At 40.2% G+C, this 16,855-nt stretch overlaps 4 protein-coding genes across 5 annotated transcripts; 1 reads left to right on the top strand and 3 right to left on the bottom strand.

The window, feature by feature from the left end:
* Positions 1-2,078: 2,078 nt before the first annotated feature.
* On the bottom strand, positions 2,079-3,464 carry LOC116161670 (alpha-tocopherol transfer protein-like). The gene is made up of 6 exons (XM_031475103.1): positions 3,117-3,464; positions 2,917-3,067; positions 2,620-2,872; positions 2,464-2,574; positions 2,313-2,418; positions 2,079-2,268 (listed from the first exon to the last, which is right to left on the bottom strand). Exons 1-6 carry the CDS (start codon positions 3,235-3,237, stop codon positions 2,117-2,119), a joined length of 894 nt encoding a protein of 297 aa, XP_031330963.1. The 5' UTR covers positions 3,238-3,464; the 3' UTR covers positions 2,079-2,116.
* A 4,620-nt stretch (positions 3,465-8,084) lies between these two features.
* Positions 8,085-9,518, bottom strand: LOC116161592 (alpha-tocopherol transfer protein-like). Its single transcript, XM_031474985.1, has 6 exons — positions 9,181-9,518; positions 8,983-9,133; positions 8,681-8,933; positions 8,520-8,630; positions 8,360-8,465; positions 8,085-8,311 (listed from the first exon to the last, which is right to left on the bottom strand). Exons 1-6 carry the CDS (start codon positions 9,299-9,301, stop codon positions 8,160-8,162), a joined length of 894 nt encoding a protein of 297 aa, XP_031330845.1. The 5' UTR covers positions 9,302-9,518; the 3' UTR covers positions 8,085-8,159.
* Positions 9,519-10,357: 839 nt separating this feature from the next.
* Positions 10,358-11,657, bottom strand: LOC116161766 (alpha-tocopherol transfer protein-like). The gene is made up of 6 exons (XM_031475229.1): positions 11,482-11,657; positions 11,283-11,433; positions 10,984-11,236; positions 10,831-10,941; positions 10,678-10,783; positions 10,358-10,630 (listed from the first exon to the last, which is right to left on the bottom strand). The coding sequence occupies exons 1-6, from the start codon at positions 11,603-11,605 to the stop codon at positions 10,479-10,481; spliced, it is 897 nt and encodes a 298-aa protein (XP_031331089.1). The 5' UTR covers positions 11,606-11,657; the 3' UTR covers positions 10,358-10,478.
* A 2,992-nt stretch (positions 11,658-14,649) lies between these two features.
* On the top strand, positions 14,650-16,461 carry LOC116161837 (alpha-tocopherol transfer protein-like). Of its 2 annotated transcripts, XM_031475310.1 has the most exons (7): positions 14,650-15,151; positions 15,203-15,409; positions 15,457-15,607; positions 15,657-15,909; positions 15,960-16,070; positions 16,117-16,222; positions 16,269-16,461. In XM_031475310.1, exons 2-7 carry the CDS (start codon positions 15,289-15,291, stop codon positions 16,418-16,420), a joined length of 894 nt encoding a protein of 297 aa, XP_031331170.1. In that variant the 5' UTR covers positions 14,650-15,151; positions 15,203-15,288; the 3' UTR covers positions 16,421-16,461. The 2 variants fall into 2 exon arrangements, with proteins under 2 accessions (XP_031331170.1, XP_031331169.1); XM_031475309.1 differs by having other exon boundaries at positions 14,650-15,409.
* The last annotated feature ends 394 nt before the right edge of the window (positions 16,462-16,855 follow it).

Here is a 16,855-nt window from a genome sequence, read left to right as displayed (position 1 = left end):
TGTTATCTCGCTCTCCTCCTGACAAGGGCAAAACTAAATAGAGGTCTCAAAGGGTAACGATGTGGTGATCTTCGAAATTAAGTTCGACGATTACTCGCCACTCAAAGTCTAAAGGTTGGTCGCCGTTCAAAGTTCAAAAGTCGGTCCCCGTTCAAAGTTTGCTTGCCGTTCAAAGTCCAAAGGTTGATCAAATTACAAATTTTGAAGGAGGGAGGGAGAGAGTTCCATAAGTTTTTAAAGATCTCAACAGAGTTCCTTTTTAAATGTTTTAACTGTTTGGGTTTCAATATTACATAATCCTGAAAATTTCCTTGGAAATGCGGTATTGAAATACTTAACGGTGCTTTAAAAAAATGGGTGGTTACCCTTTAAGAAGCGAGCGATAGCCATTGAGAGATAATAGGTAATCCTAGCTCAACTTCACGTAAAGTTTCATAAGGTGATATTCTGGTGGCGTCAAATGTTATGGCGCCCTCCTCTTGACGAGGACAAAACTAAATAGAGGCCTCAGAGGTTAAAGATGCGGTGATCTACAAAATTAAGTTCAAAAGTGGCTCGCAGTTCAAAGTCCAAAGCTTGTTCGCCGTTCAAAGTTCAAAAGTTGGCCGCCGCTCACAGTCCAAAGTTTGTTCGCCGTCCAAAGTCCAAAGGTTGATCAAATTACACATTTTTGGGGTGGGACAGAGGCAGGGAGGAGAGAGGATAACAGAAAGAGAGTCCCCAAAGATTTTTAAGGGTCTCAACAGACTTCCTTCTCAAATGTATTAACTATTTGGGTTTCATAATCCAAAAAATTTCCTTCAAAATACGGTATTGAAACACTTAATGGTGTTCTAAAGAAGCTACACTAGAAGTATTGCGAACCCTTTTCGCTCTGAACACGATATAGTCTGCGGAGTTAGAAAGGCAAAGTCCTATAGGAAGACCCATATGCGGCGAAAGAAGGATCTCCGGTCCGATCTCTGTACGCTTCTTGAAACAAAGCACTAGTTTTCGTACATGAATTATACCAACATTAATGAACACCCGGTACATGAATGAACTCAACCGGGCGCTTTATTACTAAAAACCATAACTTCCGGACATAACTATTTATCTTCCAGGAGTCGAGGGTAGGAGGTAAGGTTAACTGCTTTAATTTGCCGTGTTTTGCGATTAAACATTCCAATTAACAATGGGGCTACCGAATTTTGAAATTTGAATCCGGCCAATTAACCGTAGTTAATAAATTGTGTTGCAGCAAACGTTATCAAAATGGATTGTGTTTGATGTCAAATGAAGCGCGCTAACATGAGTTTTAAGAGTAGTTTTTGAACGTTATTGAGTATGTCATGCTGATTGGAAAAACCACCGGGCCCTTCCACAATTTTCGAATTCGGCCGTCATTTAAAGGGGATCTTTTTGCATCTTTAGGCGTCAGCGTGTAAATTTGCACCTTGCCCATCACTTTTTGGAGAATATAGTACCAGGGGTTCCTGGGGGATATGGAATACACACCAGCAAAGGAATAGTTGCACAGTTTTTCGGTTATTTACAACTCTTTGATTTCGGATTGACGGGCGCCTTGTACTTGACCTCCACCAAAGGCTCAAACGTCAATTTAATGAACGCGATTTAGCCGCTGACGGTTAATGTCTGAGAGAACTATGATTGCGAACCATGCACTTAACGCTGTCGTGGTCCAAAATCGAATGACCTACCGCTATCTCTCCTGGACGTGTCCCTACTTTTCTTTAAGTTTACAAAACGCGCCACCAAACTGGTGCTAATAGGTCGAAGCGGCAATCTTCAATCGTTAACCGCTAAACTGCACCTACTTGACATAATCACGCATGTATAAAGGTCATAAACGAAGACGTTGGCTTCTCACGCTTTGTCGTGGAATCAAATTCCGATTCAGCTGTTTCGGTGACATTAACATTGTCTTATCGCCCGTCAGACTGGCGCCATTAACCCGGTCACGACGAATCAGGAAGGTAACAGAACTCCCAATGCATTCCATAAACTTCAGAAGGGATGATCAGGACCAGGAAAGGGAGGTTCGGGCTCTAGACACCAGAAGTTGAAAAGCAGTTGTGTTAAATCTAACTAAAACTACGGTTTTTATTTCAAGTACTCAATCCAGCTCCAGCTTCTTAAAAGTGCCCTCCATTCCGAAGACGTGGTCGAATCTGGACGACTTCTGCAGTCTCTTACTCTCATCTATAACCCTCTTCTCGTCCTCCTCGATGAAGTCGCTCGTGTCGTTTAAACGCGCCCTGACTTCATCTGAAATTATGCGTTCAGCGCCTCCGTTTAATGAGCCTGCTCACCTTGCAACTCCCGAATGGACCGATCCAAGCCGCCGAACTCCTTCGGCATGCACTCCTGGGGCACGTATTCGTACAGGGTCTTCGCGGGATCTGTGTGAAAGTGCATCTGAAAGGGAAGATTAGGTGTGCTTTAGCGATTGCGTTGGGCTACCCGTTCGAATAGTTTCTTCTTCAGGAAAGGCTTGATGATCATCATCAGTTTGTCGAGACGCGAGTCGGCGTTGATGAAGTGAAATTGCACCAGCTGCATCGGGAGGCCATCCTGAAAGGTTTTTTGAGTATTTGGGGTGGAAACTGGAAAAGTTACCTGAAGATAGAATAAGACTTTCCTTAGCTCGGTTATGTGCATTCGGGCAATGTGAGATAAGGTGAATCCCTCCATGTCAAAGATGTAAACCAAACCAGCCACCGTGCCCTTCTGAAGTAGAGTCACCCTCATAACGACGTCGTTACACTTTACCATGTCGGCGAAGACGTACAGGCTCGGATCTTCGCTGTTCAGCTTGGTGTAGAAGACCTGGTAACCCTCACTCGTCAGCTTGGGCAGCGGCAGCAGGATTCTGCAAGTGACTCATTAAGGGGAGCGGAGGAGGGAGACACTCACACGTTGTCCAACGTAGCCTGCAGGGTTTTCAGGTCGCGCCTGGCGAATATCTCCGGGCTCAGTCCCTTCATCGTGTAGCAGTTGTCGATTGTTGTCTTCGTCATCTCGACTCTAAACTCGCAGCTTTTGAGGAAGAAGATCAGCTCGAGCTCTGCAAAGACCCGATTCCTCACGTGCCAAAAACATCGACGGTTAATTACCGGAAATCTCGGGCATGTGCGGAAGCTTCTCCAGCCAGTCCTGCAGGTGGCGGACATCGTCCCTTCGTAACTCCTTGTTCTTCTCGTACTCTAAATCCACACTTGCGTAATTCAGTGGCATTCTTTCGACTGAATGGATGCGGTGAAAGTCAATGTCGACTTGGTCGTTTTTCTTTATCGTTAAATGCACATTAAAAAAATACCGTTCGCGTTACGTACTTGAACTAATTACAACCTGCAGTTGATTACTAATTCGCTGTTTATTACTCCAACATTTCGCACGCGAGAGGTAAATTGCAAAAAAATGGTAAGGTGTAGGACAAAGGTGAAGGATGGCGGTTTCTAGTGGGTAATTAAGTTAAAAACATTGTGATTTACAGTAATTAAACGATTAAGGTAAAAGAATTAAGTGTCTTACGGAATCAAACGTTGTACCGTTGTTCTTGAAATTCATGGAGAGTTCTTAAACTTCTTTTTGAGGGGAATAGAGAAGGAATAATTACCGTGTCTTCGTTTTAAGAAACTTACCGCCGACAGAAACAGCAGTCATTTTCTTAAGCGAGAAAGGAAGCACACATCATTAACGGTATCTACTGAGAAACAAAATGCAGGAAAGCTTTATAATTAACGGAAAGAAACGTATCAAACGGCTTACCTTGAAAATGCGAAAATTCAAGGCACAAATTTACACGCTGACGCCTAAAGATGCAAAAAGATCCCCTATAAACGACGGCTTATAGAACTCGAAAATTTGTGGAAAAACCCGGTGGTTTCCCCAACCGGCACGACGCACTCAATAGCGTTTTGTGACTAATCCAAAAATTCGTGTTAATAAGCGCGCTTCATTTGACAGCAAACACACAATAAATTAACTACCGTTAATTGGCCGTATTAGAATTCCAAAATTCGGTAGTCCACCGAGGCCCATTGTTAATTGAAATGTTCAATCGTCAAATTCCGCGTTATTTATCTAAACTGCCGGCTTTAGTACGCGTTTTCACTTAACACCGGGAATCAGCTCGTAATACTTAATAGAGCTGAAACCCTCAATCCTCCTCTTCCCATCGAAGAGAGATTTATTTGCACTTCAAATTGAAGCAGTTAACTTTACCTCCTACTCCCGGCTCCTGGAAGATAAATTGATTTGTCCGGAAGTTATGGTTTTTAGTAAAAAAATCACCCGGTTAAGTTCATCCATGTACTGGGTGTTCATTAATTTTGGTATAGTTCATGTACTTCGTTACAAGAAGATATAATCTTACAAAAAATCCAAAAAAGCAGCATTTGGGCCTTCCTGTACGCCTTTGCTTTTCTAATTTTAGAAACTCCCCAGACTATAGCGGGTTTAGAGCGAAAAGGGTTCCCCTTCCCAATACTTCTAGTGTATGAGGCTTCTGGCGTCTTTTTGTGGTACGATGGTCTGGAACTTCCAACATTAACCTTTTATAAGACGCGTTGTAAAGCTATAGAACCTTGGAGGGGTCACAAATGTATTTGTAGAAACGGTAGATAAAAGCCTTACAGAGCGCCCAAAAGGCCAACCACTCATTTTTTTAGAGCACCATTAAGTGTTTCAATACCGTATTTTTAAGGAAATTTTTAGGATTATGAAATATTGAAAACCAAATTAGTAATACATCTGAAAAGGAACTGCCTTGAGCCCCTTAAAAATCTTTGGGGACTCTCTTTCTGTTGCCCTCTGCCTCCGTCCCACCCCAAAAATGTGTAATTTGATCAACCTTTGGACTTTGGACGGCGAGCAAACTTTGGACTGTGAGCGGCGACCAACTTTTGAACTTTGAACGGCGAACAATGTTTGGACTTTGAACAGCGAGCAACTTTTGAACTTAATTTTGTAGATTACCGCAAACGGGCCTATGAGTGGTTCTTTGGTCCACTTTCTAAGGTCACCGCCAGGTGCCGAGCGACCTTTGAACTTCACCTTGACCTAATTTTCAAAGTCAAGTCTTCAAGAGGCAACTGACCTTTGAACTGACCCAATATGGCTACTCCACAGACTGAGACTTGAAGTCTATGGCTAGAAACCTGAAACTAGAAATCTGAATAAAATTGAAATTGAACAAATTCATAAAAACAAAACACGACACATCTGATAAATCAATCCACTACAACAAAATTTAAATACATGTACGATCAATTGAGATAACACAACTCGTAAATTAATAAATTGCATGTACATAGGAAACATCAAAATGGCGTGGCTCTAATTTAACACGAAAATTACATGTGAGAATGTTAATAGCAAGTATTCATGTGAAAGTCGATTATTGGCTAAGCAACGAGATGAGTAGGCAACAGATACAGCGAAAGATCGAACTGTATTAGGTACCTACTCCATGGAGGCAGGGTGAACCACTCATACACAGAAACATCAAATAAAAGAACCCATACCCATGCAGTCCAAAAGTTAGTTAAGAAAATAATTTGTAAAATTATCAAGTTTAAGTAGTGGTTAACCACACCAAGTTGGTTATACCCAAGGTTATAACAAATTTTGGGAACAATGGGTCAGGTAAGCAAGTACCTAAATTCTGAGAAAGGGTGAAGGGTACAGGATGTAACTCATCTTTGGTGCAATAAAGTCCTTTTGTTAAGATGAGAGTGGAAAATTACATGGCCTTGTAGGTAAATTCAACAAACGACAAGATAATGTGGAAATTAGCGAATCGTAACTCATTTATCGCACATAGATTCTAAACCGAAGAGTTTTGATTAGCGTAATCCCCCTCCTGCAAGATAGGTAACCCGCCCCTGGTTTCGGGGTTTCGAGCCTACAGTTGAATGTCGAACACAATCACGGAATTAGGCGTCGTAACTCAATTTGATTACAGTTTTTGCCACCCCCGTGACTGCTTCATTCACGGAGAAAATGGTAGTTACAAACAACAAGGTAATTTCCACATATTAAAATAAAATGATCAAAATTTATATGAATGTTACTTCTGGTTAAGACCGTGTAATCAAAACAGAAATATAAATTCAGCTAGCATTACACCAAAAACGTAAACGATTACAAACAAAAGGATAACGGTATCAAATATGTGATTCTGCATTAAGGTTAAATCAAGTCAATTTCAAAAACAAAGATTGAAACTCACAAAAATATAAAATGCTTTATACAAAACACAAATACGATATAAAGAAATGCAAAGATTACTACCTGCATTAAATAACACAAAGTAACAACAAACATTTATGGGGCGACCCGTTCGCGACAAGATGCCAAACGTAACACACGTTCGAGCTCTCCAGATGGTGGGCAACAGCTTTCCCCTCCTAAAAATTGCATGGTTGCCAACTCTCAAAAATGTGTGCATCGTCGTAAGTTGTATATACAGGATGGAACCTCTCAATAGAGCTGGAAAAATTCTTCCATGCCTCTGTTTAACTCCTCGTAATCTCCTCCTTATATAACCTTATAGGCTTCCCATTCGACTGTAGCTTTGTGCTAGCTTGCTCAGCTGAGTCTTCTGCTTTTTGAGCACCCTGCGCCACCAAGGAAGGCTATAGGGCATTTTGTTCTCAGAGGACATGCCTATTCAAATGACTCCACAATGGAGTTCCCCGAGAGGGTGCTCTCTAAGTTTTTCTCCAAGGGATATTCGATACCTTGGGGTTGCGATAGCCCTTCTGAACGTCTCCCTGCCGTTGATACCTGCAGTTGCTGCTGGTGCTGTTGTGGTGGTTCTACTGACGCACTCTGGTTCGGAAGAGTTACTCACCCTCACCTTTTAGAGAAGAAAAGGAAAGAAAATTTTTGGTGTATACTCTATCTGCAGGTTTTCAAGTATTGAGATGTCCGATTTCAAATTTCAAACAACAAGTACCGTTAGCGTATATGGGTACACCGTTGAAACGACAAGTACCGTCGGCGTATAGAGACACCGCCGGATAACATTTTTACACCGTGAAACAATGCGGTTCCTGTTCAAAAATGTAATAATTTCCATGTCAGCAATATAAACAATGTTAGTCTGTATAAAAAGGAAATGTTGGTTCATTTTTGTATTTTAGTTCACTTTGATTTCGATTTCGATTTAGTCAGTCAAGGTAGTTGAATTTGAGTTGTTTTAATTCTGTAATTCAATTTTCGTGTTGGTGTTACATTAACAAAAAGGTAACGTGCTCAGTTTTAATTGAAATTACTTGTGTTGCCTTCAGCTGTTTGTAACTTGTTCGAGATTGGGTGGGTAGTTATTAAGTTTCATGTAATTGTTTAATCTCAATTAGATTGATTAGCGACTTCAATTCTTTGTGTGCGAATCTGCCCTATTTTTAGTGAAATTAACTTTTTCGCCCGTGCTGAGGTAGATGCCAAACTGACAACTTAAGTCTAAGGTTACCGTATCCAGAACCTTCAGATACCTTTTGGACTGGAGGGAGTCCAGCTAATTAACAATGCATTTCAGGTACTTTTTGTATTTTCACTGGCCTCTTTGGATGTTATTTGGCTACTCTTTCATAAAGAAAAATTCATATCATTCCATTTGATTTTTTGTTTTTTTTTAGGATTTTGGATCATAGTGTCAAAACTAGCCCCCTGACGGAGAAGGATTCAACTCAATTAACTATTATTTTGGTTGGTTGATTCTTGTTGCCCAAGGAATGCTCTTTTCAACGATACCAAATTTGTTACAATCTGTCAAACGGTTAAGAAGTTAAAGCAGGTTATTGCAAAAACAATTGAACGGCCTGCACCATCTTTGTTTTTGAAATAACTGAGTTTTTGTTTTTACGAAAATGATAGATAAACTGGTTCTCTTGAAAAATGTGAATAAAGAATGTTTAGTTTATTATGCGAAATTTAAAGAAAATGCAATTTTAAAATTTAAGATGGCAGTTACGCCCTCTGGTGGTCATTTTTGTAACTTGAAAATATTTTCCAGCGATTCTTCATAACCGATTCACCCAATAATTTTTTTTTACCCTAAGTCATACGACGAGCGGTTGCCGAGATATGGCCGAGGAACGGTCTTTATTGAGTCATATTGGTGTTGTGTAGTGTAGTAGAAAGTTACAAAATCAGTCTATCTCTAATTTCTTAAAAGTGCCTTCAATTCCGAACAATTCGTTAAATTTGGTGATCGGGTGAGGTCTCTTCGACTTGTCTGCAACCTTTTTTTCATCATCTGCAATAAAGTCCATGTTATTCAGCACCATCTCTACCGTTTCATCTAAAAAATCAAAGTAAGTGAGTTTGAATTTTGCGTGTCGGTCGGGACCTCTCATCTCCTGAACCGACCCCAGCGAGCCTCCATAATCTTTTGGCATGCAATCAAGAGGTAAGGATTTGTACAAGGTCTTCTGGTAGTCGCTGTGGATGTGGATCTACAAGCATTTGTTGTACAGTACTGGATGACCGATTACCTACTGGATAGGTACCATCTCAATTATCTCCTTCTTCATGACCGGTTTCATGAGTGTGAAAATTTTGTCGAGACGCCTACCGGCGTTGATGAAGTGGACAGCTGAGAGCTTCATTGGGAGTGCTTCCTAGGTGTGATGGATGGCTAGTTAAAATGATAGCCCTCATACTTGCTTACCTGCACAAACACGATTAGTCTTTTCAATAGCAACAAGTTGACTTTCGCAATGTGCGCTAGTGAATATCCTTCCATATCGACCACTCCAATCATCCCATCCAAAGCTCCCTTTTGGAGTATCGTCATTTTGAAAATGGTTTCCAGGTACTTGATCGCATCGGTGAATACGTATTTGCTTGGGTCCGGATTGTTAATCTTCCAGTAGAAAATTTGGTAACCTTCAGGCGTCAGTTTTGGTAACGGTAATACCGTTCTGTGTCACATACGATCATACATCTAAAATGATGGATTATCAAACTCACGCCACATCCAAAGCTAGTCTCCATGTCTCCGGGTCGCGAGGACCAAAAATCTCCGGAATCATTCCGCGCAACGTGAAATGGTTCTCTATGGTCGTCTTGGCCATCTCCACCTTGCAATCGCAGCTGGAAAGAAGAAGGATCACTTCAAGATCTGAAACGCAAAGCTAAAGTTGAGTGTGCGCTGAAAGTTGGGGCTACCGCTAATTTGGGGTAAGTGCGGTTGCTTCCCCATCCAGGATTTGAGGTATTCCACATCTTCCTTGTGTAGGTCTTTGCGTTTCGCGTACTGTAATGGCACATCTGCGTAGTTCAGTGGCATTGTAATGCTCTCAATGGAAATCACTACTGTTATCTGCTGCTCAGTTCCCGACTATCACACCCTTCGACCTCGCTGAGCGTACAAACACTGATTACTTGCCTTGGACCATTTCAAAAATACTGATAACGTTTGCCGATCACGTTCCCATAGTGTTCTTGTTTACAAACAATGAAGTTTATGTTCCGGGTGAAGGATGTCTATCTAACAAAGCGCTGCGTGAAGAAATGGTTATGAGAAACCAAAATAAAACAGTGCCCCGCTTAGGACTAAACACATGTCAACTCCGTCATAAAAAGTACGATAACAAATAAAAGATAAAATAAAGTCCAAGGTGGCGTGTACAGTTTAAATCCAAATCAGCCGTTTGGTAGCGTAAAAGCTATTAAGCCGGATTTATAGTTCCGTAGCCGTAAGAACGGAACCGTAAAATCTTACGTTAACGAAAATTATACGATTTATAGTTACCGTAGTGGTAAGAGATGAGCTTGCGCATTAGTGCGAAACGAGATCTGCCATTGTATGTCATCTGTCAGTAAGAGTAACGTGCATGCAAAATAATAATAACCAACAAAGTGTCAATAATTATTGTAAATAAACGAAACGAACGTCAGGATAAACTCAACTGTTTGAATTATCCGAGTACTGCCGACGACAAACGCGTGAGCACGATTTGCCGTAAGAAATAAGATTTGGGCATTTCCTACGTACCGTAACCGTTCTAACGCAACGTTAACGCGAACTATAAATGTTCACACGCAACACGTAGGGTTTAATATAATTTAATATAATTCACTTCATTACAAAAGGGAATTAAAAAGAAAATTTCGGTGTTGTTACGAAACTTTCTTTGGGAAAATTTAAGTTGTATAAAATTAAATTAAATCGTATAAAGTGGCGGAATTATAACTAAAAAAACTGTCAAAGTTTCAGCAATAAATTTAGTTCAATCGGTCCCATTATAGGAGACGTCATTATAATCGTATTTCTTGTGCAACTGCTTACTGAGGATTTTTTCCAATTAGGTACACTAAACAGTAACAAAGTTCCATACAGGAATTTTTTATTTTACAATTTCAATACAACATTTTCTTGCCGATTTTATCTGGTAAAAAATGAGTTAAAAAATGTTTTCAAATGTGAAACACGTAACCAAATTCCGATTATCCTTTGAGCAGGTTTAATCAATCTCCAGCCTCTTAAAGGTGCCCTCAATTCCAAAGAGACTATCAAACTTGTTGGATTTTTGAAGCCGTTTGGATTCATCGGCAACTTTTTTCTCGTCCTCCATGACAAAATCCATGTTCTCCAAGACCATAGCCTTAACTTCCCCTACAATAACGTCAGCATCGTTGTTGACCGTCCAGTTTTGGACTTACCGTAAAGGTCGCGCATTGATCCATTAGTCCCGCCAAGTTCTACAGTCAAACACTCCTTTGGGACATGGTCGTACAAGGTCTTCGTGTAGTCACTGTGGACGTGTATCTGGAAGCTGAGAGTTAAACAAGCGGCAGGCGAGCGTGGTGACGAACCAATTTAAATATTTCATGTTTGACGCATTGCTTGACAATCGCCAGAATGGCGTCCATTTTGGAACCGGCGTTAATTAGATGAAACGCCTTGAGTTGTAACGGGAGACCCTCCTGAAGAATTCGTCAGTTTCGGCGCGTCGGAAATCTACTCACCTGGACAAACGCCAGGAACTTCTTGAGAACCGTGATGGGTATTCGGGCAACGTGCGAAATCGAGTACCTTTCCATGTCACAAATACAAATCAACCCATTGACCGTTCCCTTTTGAATCAGTGAGAGCTTGGAGACAGTGCATATCAGCTTTATAAAGTCAGCGTAAACATATTTGGTGGGATCTCTATCGTTGAGGCCTGAGTAAACCACTTGGTACCCTTCTGGTGTTAATGTTGGCAATGGTACCAGAACGCTATAAACAACTTTAAGTGATTAGGGGACCGATTCCCGAAACATACTGAGTGTTCAGTATTCCGTCCCACGTTCTTGAGTCTCGCGCGCCGTAGATTTCAGGGCTCAGCGCTAGTAAGGTGTAGTGACTATCGATTGTGGCTTTAGTCATCTCAATGCTGCAATCACAGCTAAGAAGGAAGAAGATCATTTCCATCTCTAAAAAGAAACCATTTCATTCGATCAAGAGATAAGCGATGGTTTTACCGAGAATCTCCGGAAGATGCGGCTGTTTCGCGAGCCATTCCCGCAGGCATTGCACGTCTTCTCTCTTCAGTTGCGACGCTCGTCTCGTATACTCGAAATCCACGCTGGCATAGTTCAGAGGCATTTCGCGCAGTCGGTAGCTGAGATATGGAAATGCACGGATTGTTTACATTTCAATTCCCACAGAATATTAATCTGAGATGACCTTAATTTCCGATAACTTAATGACTTTTCATTTCGCAAATAACTCCAAAGTATTAAAAGAATAACAATTGAAAATATGACGAAACCTTGTGGCCCTCTGACAGTCGTAGCACTCACCTAAGGCCCGCTTATTCAAAATGCAACTGAGGTACGAAAAAGTTTTAGGTCCGCCATACACGTTGCGGTGGATCGGACCGGTATACCTGCGCAAGTTTACCTCTCCGGTTTCAGGCGAGAGATCACACACGCTACAGTAAACCGGATGGGTGAAGGATTTCTCTACAGTCGAGAAATGGGGAGCCAACAAGACGGCGTGATTGCTTTGTTGGGTTTGTTAGTGGTTAGAAACAGTAACATTTTCAATTTCCTTTCATTTCGTAGCAAGTCTGTCATAAGTGGCCTCTCTCACGCCACGGTCATGGTTACTCCTTGCTAGGGCTGTGAAAAATTATCGATAAATATTGATAATTGAAGTCTATCAAATATACCGATAAATATCGATAATTCCCGATAGACCTCGATTATTGATATTTCGATAAATTATCTATAATTACCGATTATCTATATAATGTCGATTATCGATATATACAATTTTCTTTAAATTTCGCATAATAAACTAAAAAAATTGTTTTCGCATTTTTAAAGAGAACTAGATTATCTATTTCCGTAAAAACAAAAACTCAGTTATTTCAAATACAGAGATGGTGTGGGGTGTTCAATTGTTTTTGCAATAACCTGTTTTAACTTAACCGTTTGACCGATTTTAACAAATTAGTTTTGACACTATAACCCAAAATCAAAAAAATCAAATGGAATGATATAACTTTTTCTTTATGAAAAAGTAGCCAAATAACGTCCAAAGATACCAGTCAAAACAGTTTTTCAAAATCTGGTTCCTAACCTCAAATATTGGGAAAACGAGATTAATTCATTAATTAATAGAAATGCTTAAATTGTATCTTATTTGACGTATTTCCGGTATTTGCCGATGGCGCGAAAGATTGTTTGGAAAAGGACCCTACACTTTTAGGTAGGCCTTGGAAAATTAAACAAATGAAACACGATGCATTATAAAATAATAACATCCGTAATTTGTACATTATTCTGCTGTGTTTACATTCAGAAAGTACAGTTTTTTGGATTTGTAATCTTTTCTAAAATGCCGCTTTTTAACCAAGAAGCATTTAATATGCTGGCGATATATTTTGAGTGTTCTCAAAATGCGACCATCGCTGCCCGCATCTTCTATTTGCGTTATCCGAATCGACCACGAACCTTCGCCGCCAGCATATTAAATGCTTCTTGATTAGAAATCGGCATTTTAGAAAGGATTCAAAGAACTGCACTTTCTGAATGTAAACACAGCAGAATAATTTACAAATTACGGCTGTTATTATTTTATAATGCATCGACAAATACCGAAAATACGTCAAATAAGATACAATTCAAGCATTTCTATTAATTAATTAATTAATCTCATTTTCCCAATATTTGAGGTTAGGAACGAGATTTTGAAAAACGGTTTTCACTGGCCTCTTTGGGTGTTATTTGGCTGCTTTTTGATAAAGAAGAACTCATATCATTCCATTTGATTTTTTTGATTTTTTTAGGATTTTGGATAATAGTGTCAAGGATAGCCCTCTGGCGGGGAAGGATTCAACTAAATTAACTATATTTTGGTTGATTCTCAATGCCCAAGGAATGCTCTTTTCAACGATACCAAATTTGTTAAAATCGGTCAAACCGTTAAGAAGTGAAAGCAGGTTATTGCCAAAAACAATTGAACGCCCCACAGCATCTTTGTTTTTGAAATAACTGAGTTTTTGCTTTTACAAAAATGATAGATGAACTGGTTCTCTTTAAAAATGCGAAAAAAGAATGTTTAGTTTATTATGCGAAATTTAAAGAAAATGCAATTTTAAAATTTAAGATTGCAGTTACGCCCTCTGGTGGTCATTTTTAGAACTTGAAAATATTTTCCAGTGATTCTTCATAACCGATTTACGTAAAAATTTTTTTTACCCCTAGGTCATACGACGAACGGTTCCCGAGATACGGCCGAGGAATAGTCTTATTGGGTCACCCAGAACTAATTCCACCAATTACTTTCGGACTTTTACAATTTCACTATTTATTGGACAATTTGAGCCTCTAGTTTTATTGCCGCGTAGACTTTCTACGATGTGTAATACCTAAACTGCCCGAACCGTTAAAAAGGTACCGAAAATCCCAACTTTACCTTTACCTACGCTTCGAGGATGCTAAAGATGCATCTTACTCTACATAAGCATTCAAAATTTTGGGGTTTGTGGCAATACTTTTTTAAGTCAATGGTTTCTCAATGGTCGCTCTTTGATTTTTAAGTCAATGATTACCCTATGCGTCACTGACCGATTAATTGCAGGGAGTGTAGTTGGCGGCCGTCTGACGGCTGATAACGGGCGATGAAAAAATTAATAGCTTTTACGTAACCAAACGGCTGATTCTGCACATAATCAGACCACGACGCAGCACGCGAATTGTCGAGGTAGCAATTCTAAACCCTAGCGGTGCTTTTAAAAGGATGATGGGTCAAAAAGAAAAAAGTTGATTGGCTAAATGGGTAAAGATGACCGCTGGAAGCTATTAGCGCCATTTTCGGGCGTGTTCAAAAATTGAACCGTTTAGGGATCCGGGGTTTGCAACCGTGTATTGTAACATACTGTTATCCTGTAGCCCTAAAACGCAACTCCACCCAAAAAATGTAGCATTAGGGTCAAGTTCGATGAGGTGGGGCCGATACCTGGACAAATTGGTGCCCGAATCTCTCTAGGAACGAATTTACTTTTTGATTTCGTAACTGCTTGTTCTGGTAACTCAAATTTGAATTAATCTCCCGTATTGTGCTCGAAACATGATTAATACCACTAAACGATCTCGTGGTCCACGAACTAATGCCTCTCCAAAACGTCCCGGACTGATCCCCACAACGCAGCATGCAAATCGCCGAGTTACCAATTGCAAACCCTAGTGGTGTCTGCCTAAAGGCTTTGAAAAGTATAAGATTGGTCAAAAGGAAATTGGATAAACGAGTAACCTATTGAGCCACTTTGGCGGGTGTTACAAAATTTAAAAAAAGTGGGGATCATTGGTATGCAATCCTGTATTAGATTCGTAAAGAAAATCATCGCCACGCTTCCGTTACTCTTTTGTTTACCGTGAGATCTAAAAGTTGAGTTAAAGATCTGAGATCTGAGAGTTCTAATTGAGAGTCTGAATTTTGCATTTAAACTATACACGCCACCTCGGACTTTATTTTATCTTGTATTTATTATCATACTTTTATGACGGAGTGACACGTGTTTAGTTCTAAATGGGGCACTGTTTTATTGGTTTCTCATAACCTTAAAATTTTTTCCATGCGACGCTTTGTTAGATAAGCATCCTTAATCCGGAACCGAAACTTCATTGTTTGTAAACGAGAAGAGTATGTGAACACGATCCGCAAACGTCATCAGTATTTACGACATGGTTCAAGGCAAGTAATCAGTGTTTGTGCTCTCAGCGAGGTCGAAGGGAACTGGGCAGCAGATAACAGTAGTGATTTCCATTGAGAGCATTACAATGCCACTGAACTATGCAGATGTGCCATTACAGTACGCGAAACACAAAGACCTACACAAGGAAGATGTGGAATACCTCAAATCCTGGATGGGAAAACAACCACACTTACCCCAAATTAGCGGTAGCCCCAACTTTCAGCGCACACTCAACTTTAGTTTTGCGTTTCAGATCTTGAAGTGATCCTTCTTCTTTCCAGCTGCGATTGTAAGGTGGAGATGGCCAAGACGACCATAGAGAACCATTTCACGTTGCGCGGAATGATTCCGGAGATTTTTGGTCCTCGCGACCCGGAGACATGGAGACTAGCTTTGGATGTGGCGTGAGTTTGATAATCCATCATTTTAGATGTATGATCGTATGTGACACAGAACGGTATTACCGTTACCAAAACTGACGCCTGAAGGTTACCAAATTTTCTACTGCAAGATTAACAATCCGGACCCAAGCAAGTACGTATTCACCGATGCGATCAAGTACCTGGAAACCATTTTCAAAATGACGATACTCCAAAAGGGAACTTTGGATGGGATGATTGGAGTGGTCGATATGGAAGGATATTCACTAGCGCACCTTGCGAAAGTCAACTTGATGGTATTGAAAAGACTAATCGTGTTTGTGCAGGTAAGCAAGTATGAGGGCTATCATTTTAACTAACCATCCATCACACCTAGGAAGCACTCCCAATGAAGCTCGCAGCTGCCCACTTCATCAACGCCGGTACGCGTCTCGACAAAATTTTCGCACTCATGAAACCGATCATGAAGAAGGAGATCATTGAGATGGTACCCAGTAATCGGTCATCCAGTACTGTACAACAAATGCTTGTAGATCCACATCCACAGCGACTACCAGAAGACCTTGTACAAATCCTTACCTCTTGATTGCATGCCAAAAGATTATGGAGGCTCGCTGGGGTCGGTTCAGGAGATGAGAGGTCCCGACCGACACTCAAATTCAAACTCACTTACTTTGATTTTTAGCGGCAACGGTAGAGATGGTGCTGAATAACATGGACTTTATTGCAGATGAAGAGAGAAAGGTTGCGGACGAGTCGAAGAGACCTCACCCGGTCACCAAATTTAACGAATTGTTCGGAATTGAAGGTACTTTCAAGAAATTAGAGATAGACTGATTTTGTAACATTCAACTAGTCAGTACACAACACTAATATTTCTCGTTGGCTTATTTCTAACCCATCATTGTACCGGGTGATCCAATAAGACTGTTACTCGGCTATATCTCGGGAACCGTTCGTCGTATGACAGGGGTAAAAAAATTATTAGGTAAATCGGTTATGAAGAATCGCTGGAAAATATTTTCAAGTTCTAAAAATGCCCACCAGAGGGCGTAACTGACATCTTAAATTTTAAAATCGCATTTTCTATAAATTTGGCATAATAAACTAAAAAAAAATTTTCACTTTTTTAAAGAGAACCAGTTTATCATTTTTGTAAAAACAAAAACTATTTCAAAAACAAAGATGGTGTTCAATTGTTTTTGCAATAACCTACTTTAAATTCTTAACCGTTTGACCGATTTTAACAAATTTGGTTTTATGGTTGAAAAG

This window comes from Photinus pyralis, unplaced genomic scaffold, assembly GCF_008802855.1.
Source record: "Photinus pyralis isolate 1611_PpyrPB1 unplaced genomic scaffold, Ppyr1.3 Ppyr1.4_LG10, whole genome shotgun sequence".
Classification (NCBI taxonomy): Eukaryota; Metazoa; Arthropoda; class Insecta; order Coleoptera; family Lampyridae; genus Photinus; species Photinus pyralis.
This window is presented reverse-complemented; position numbering and strand designations above follow the sequence as displayed.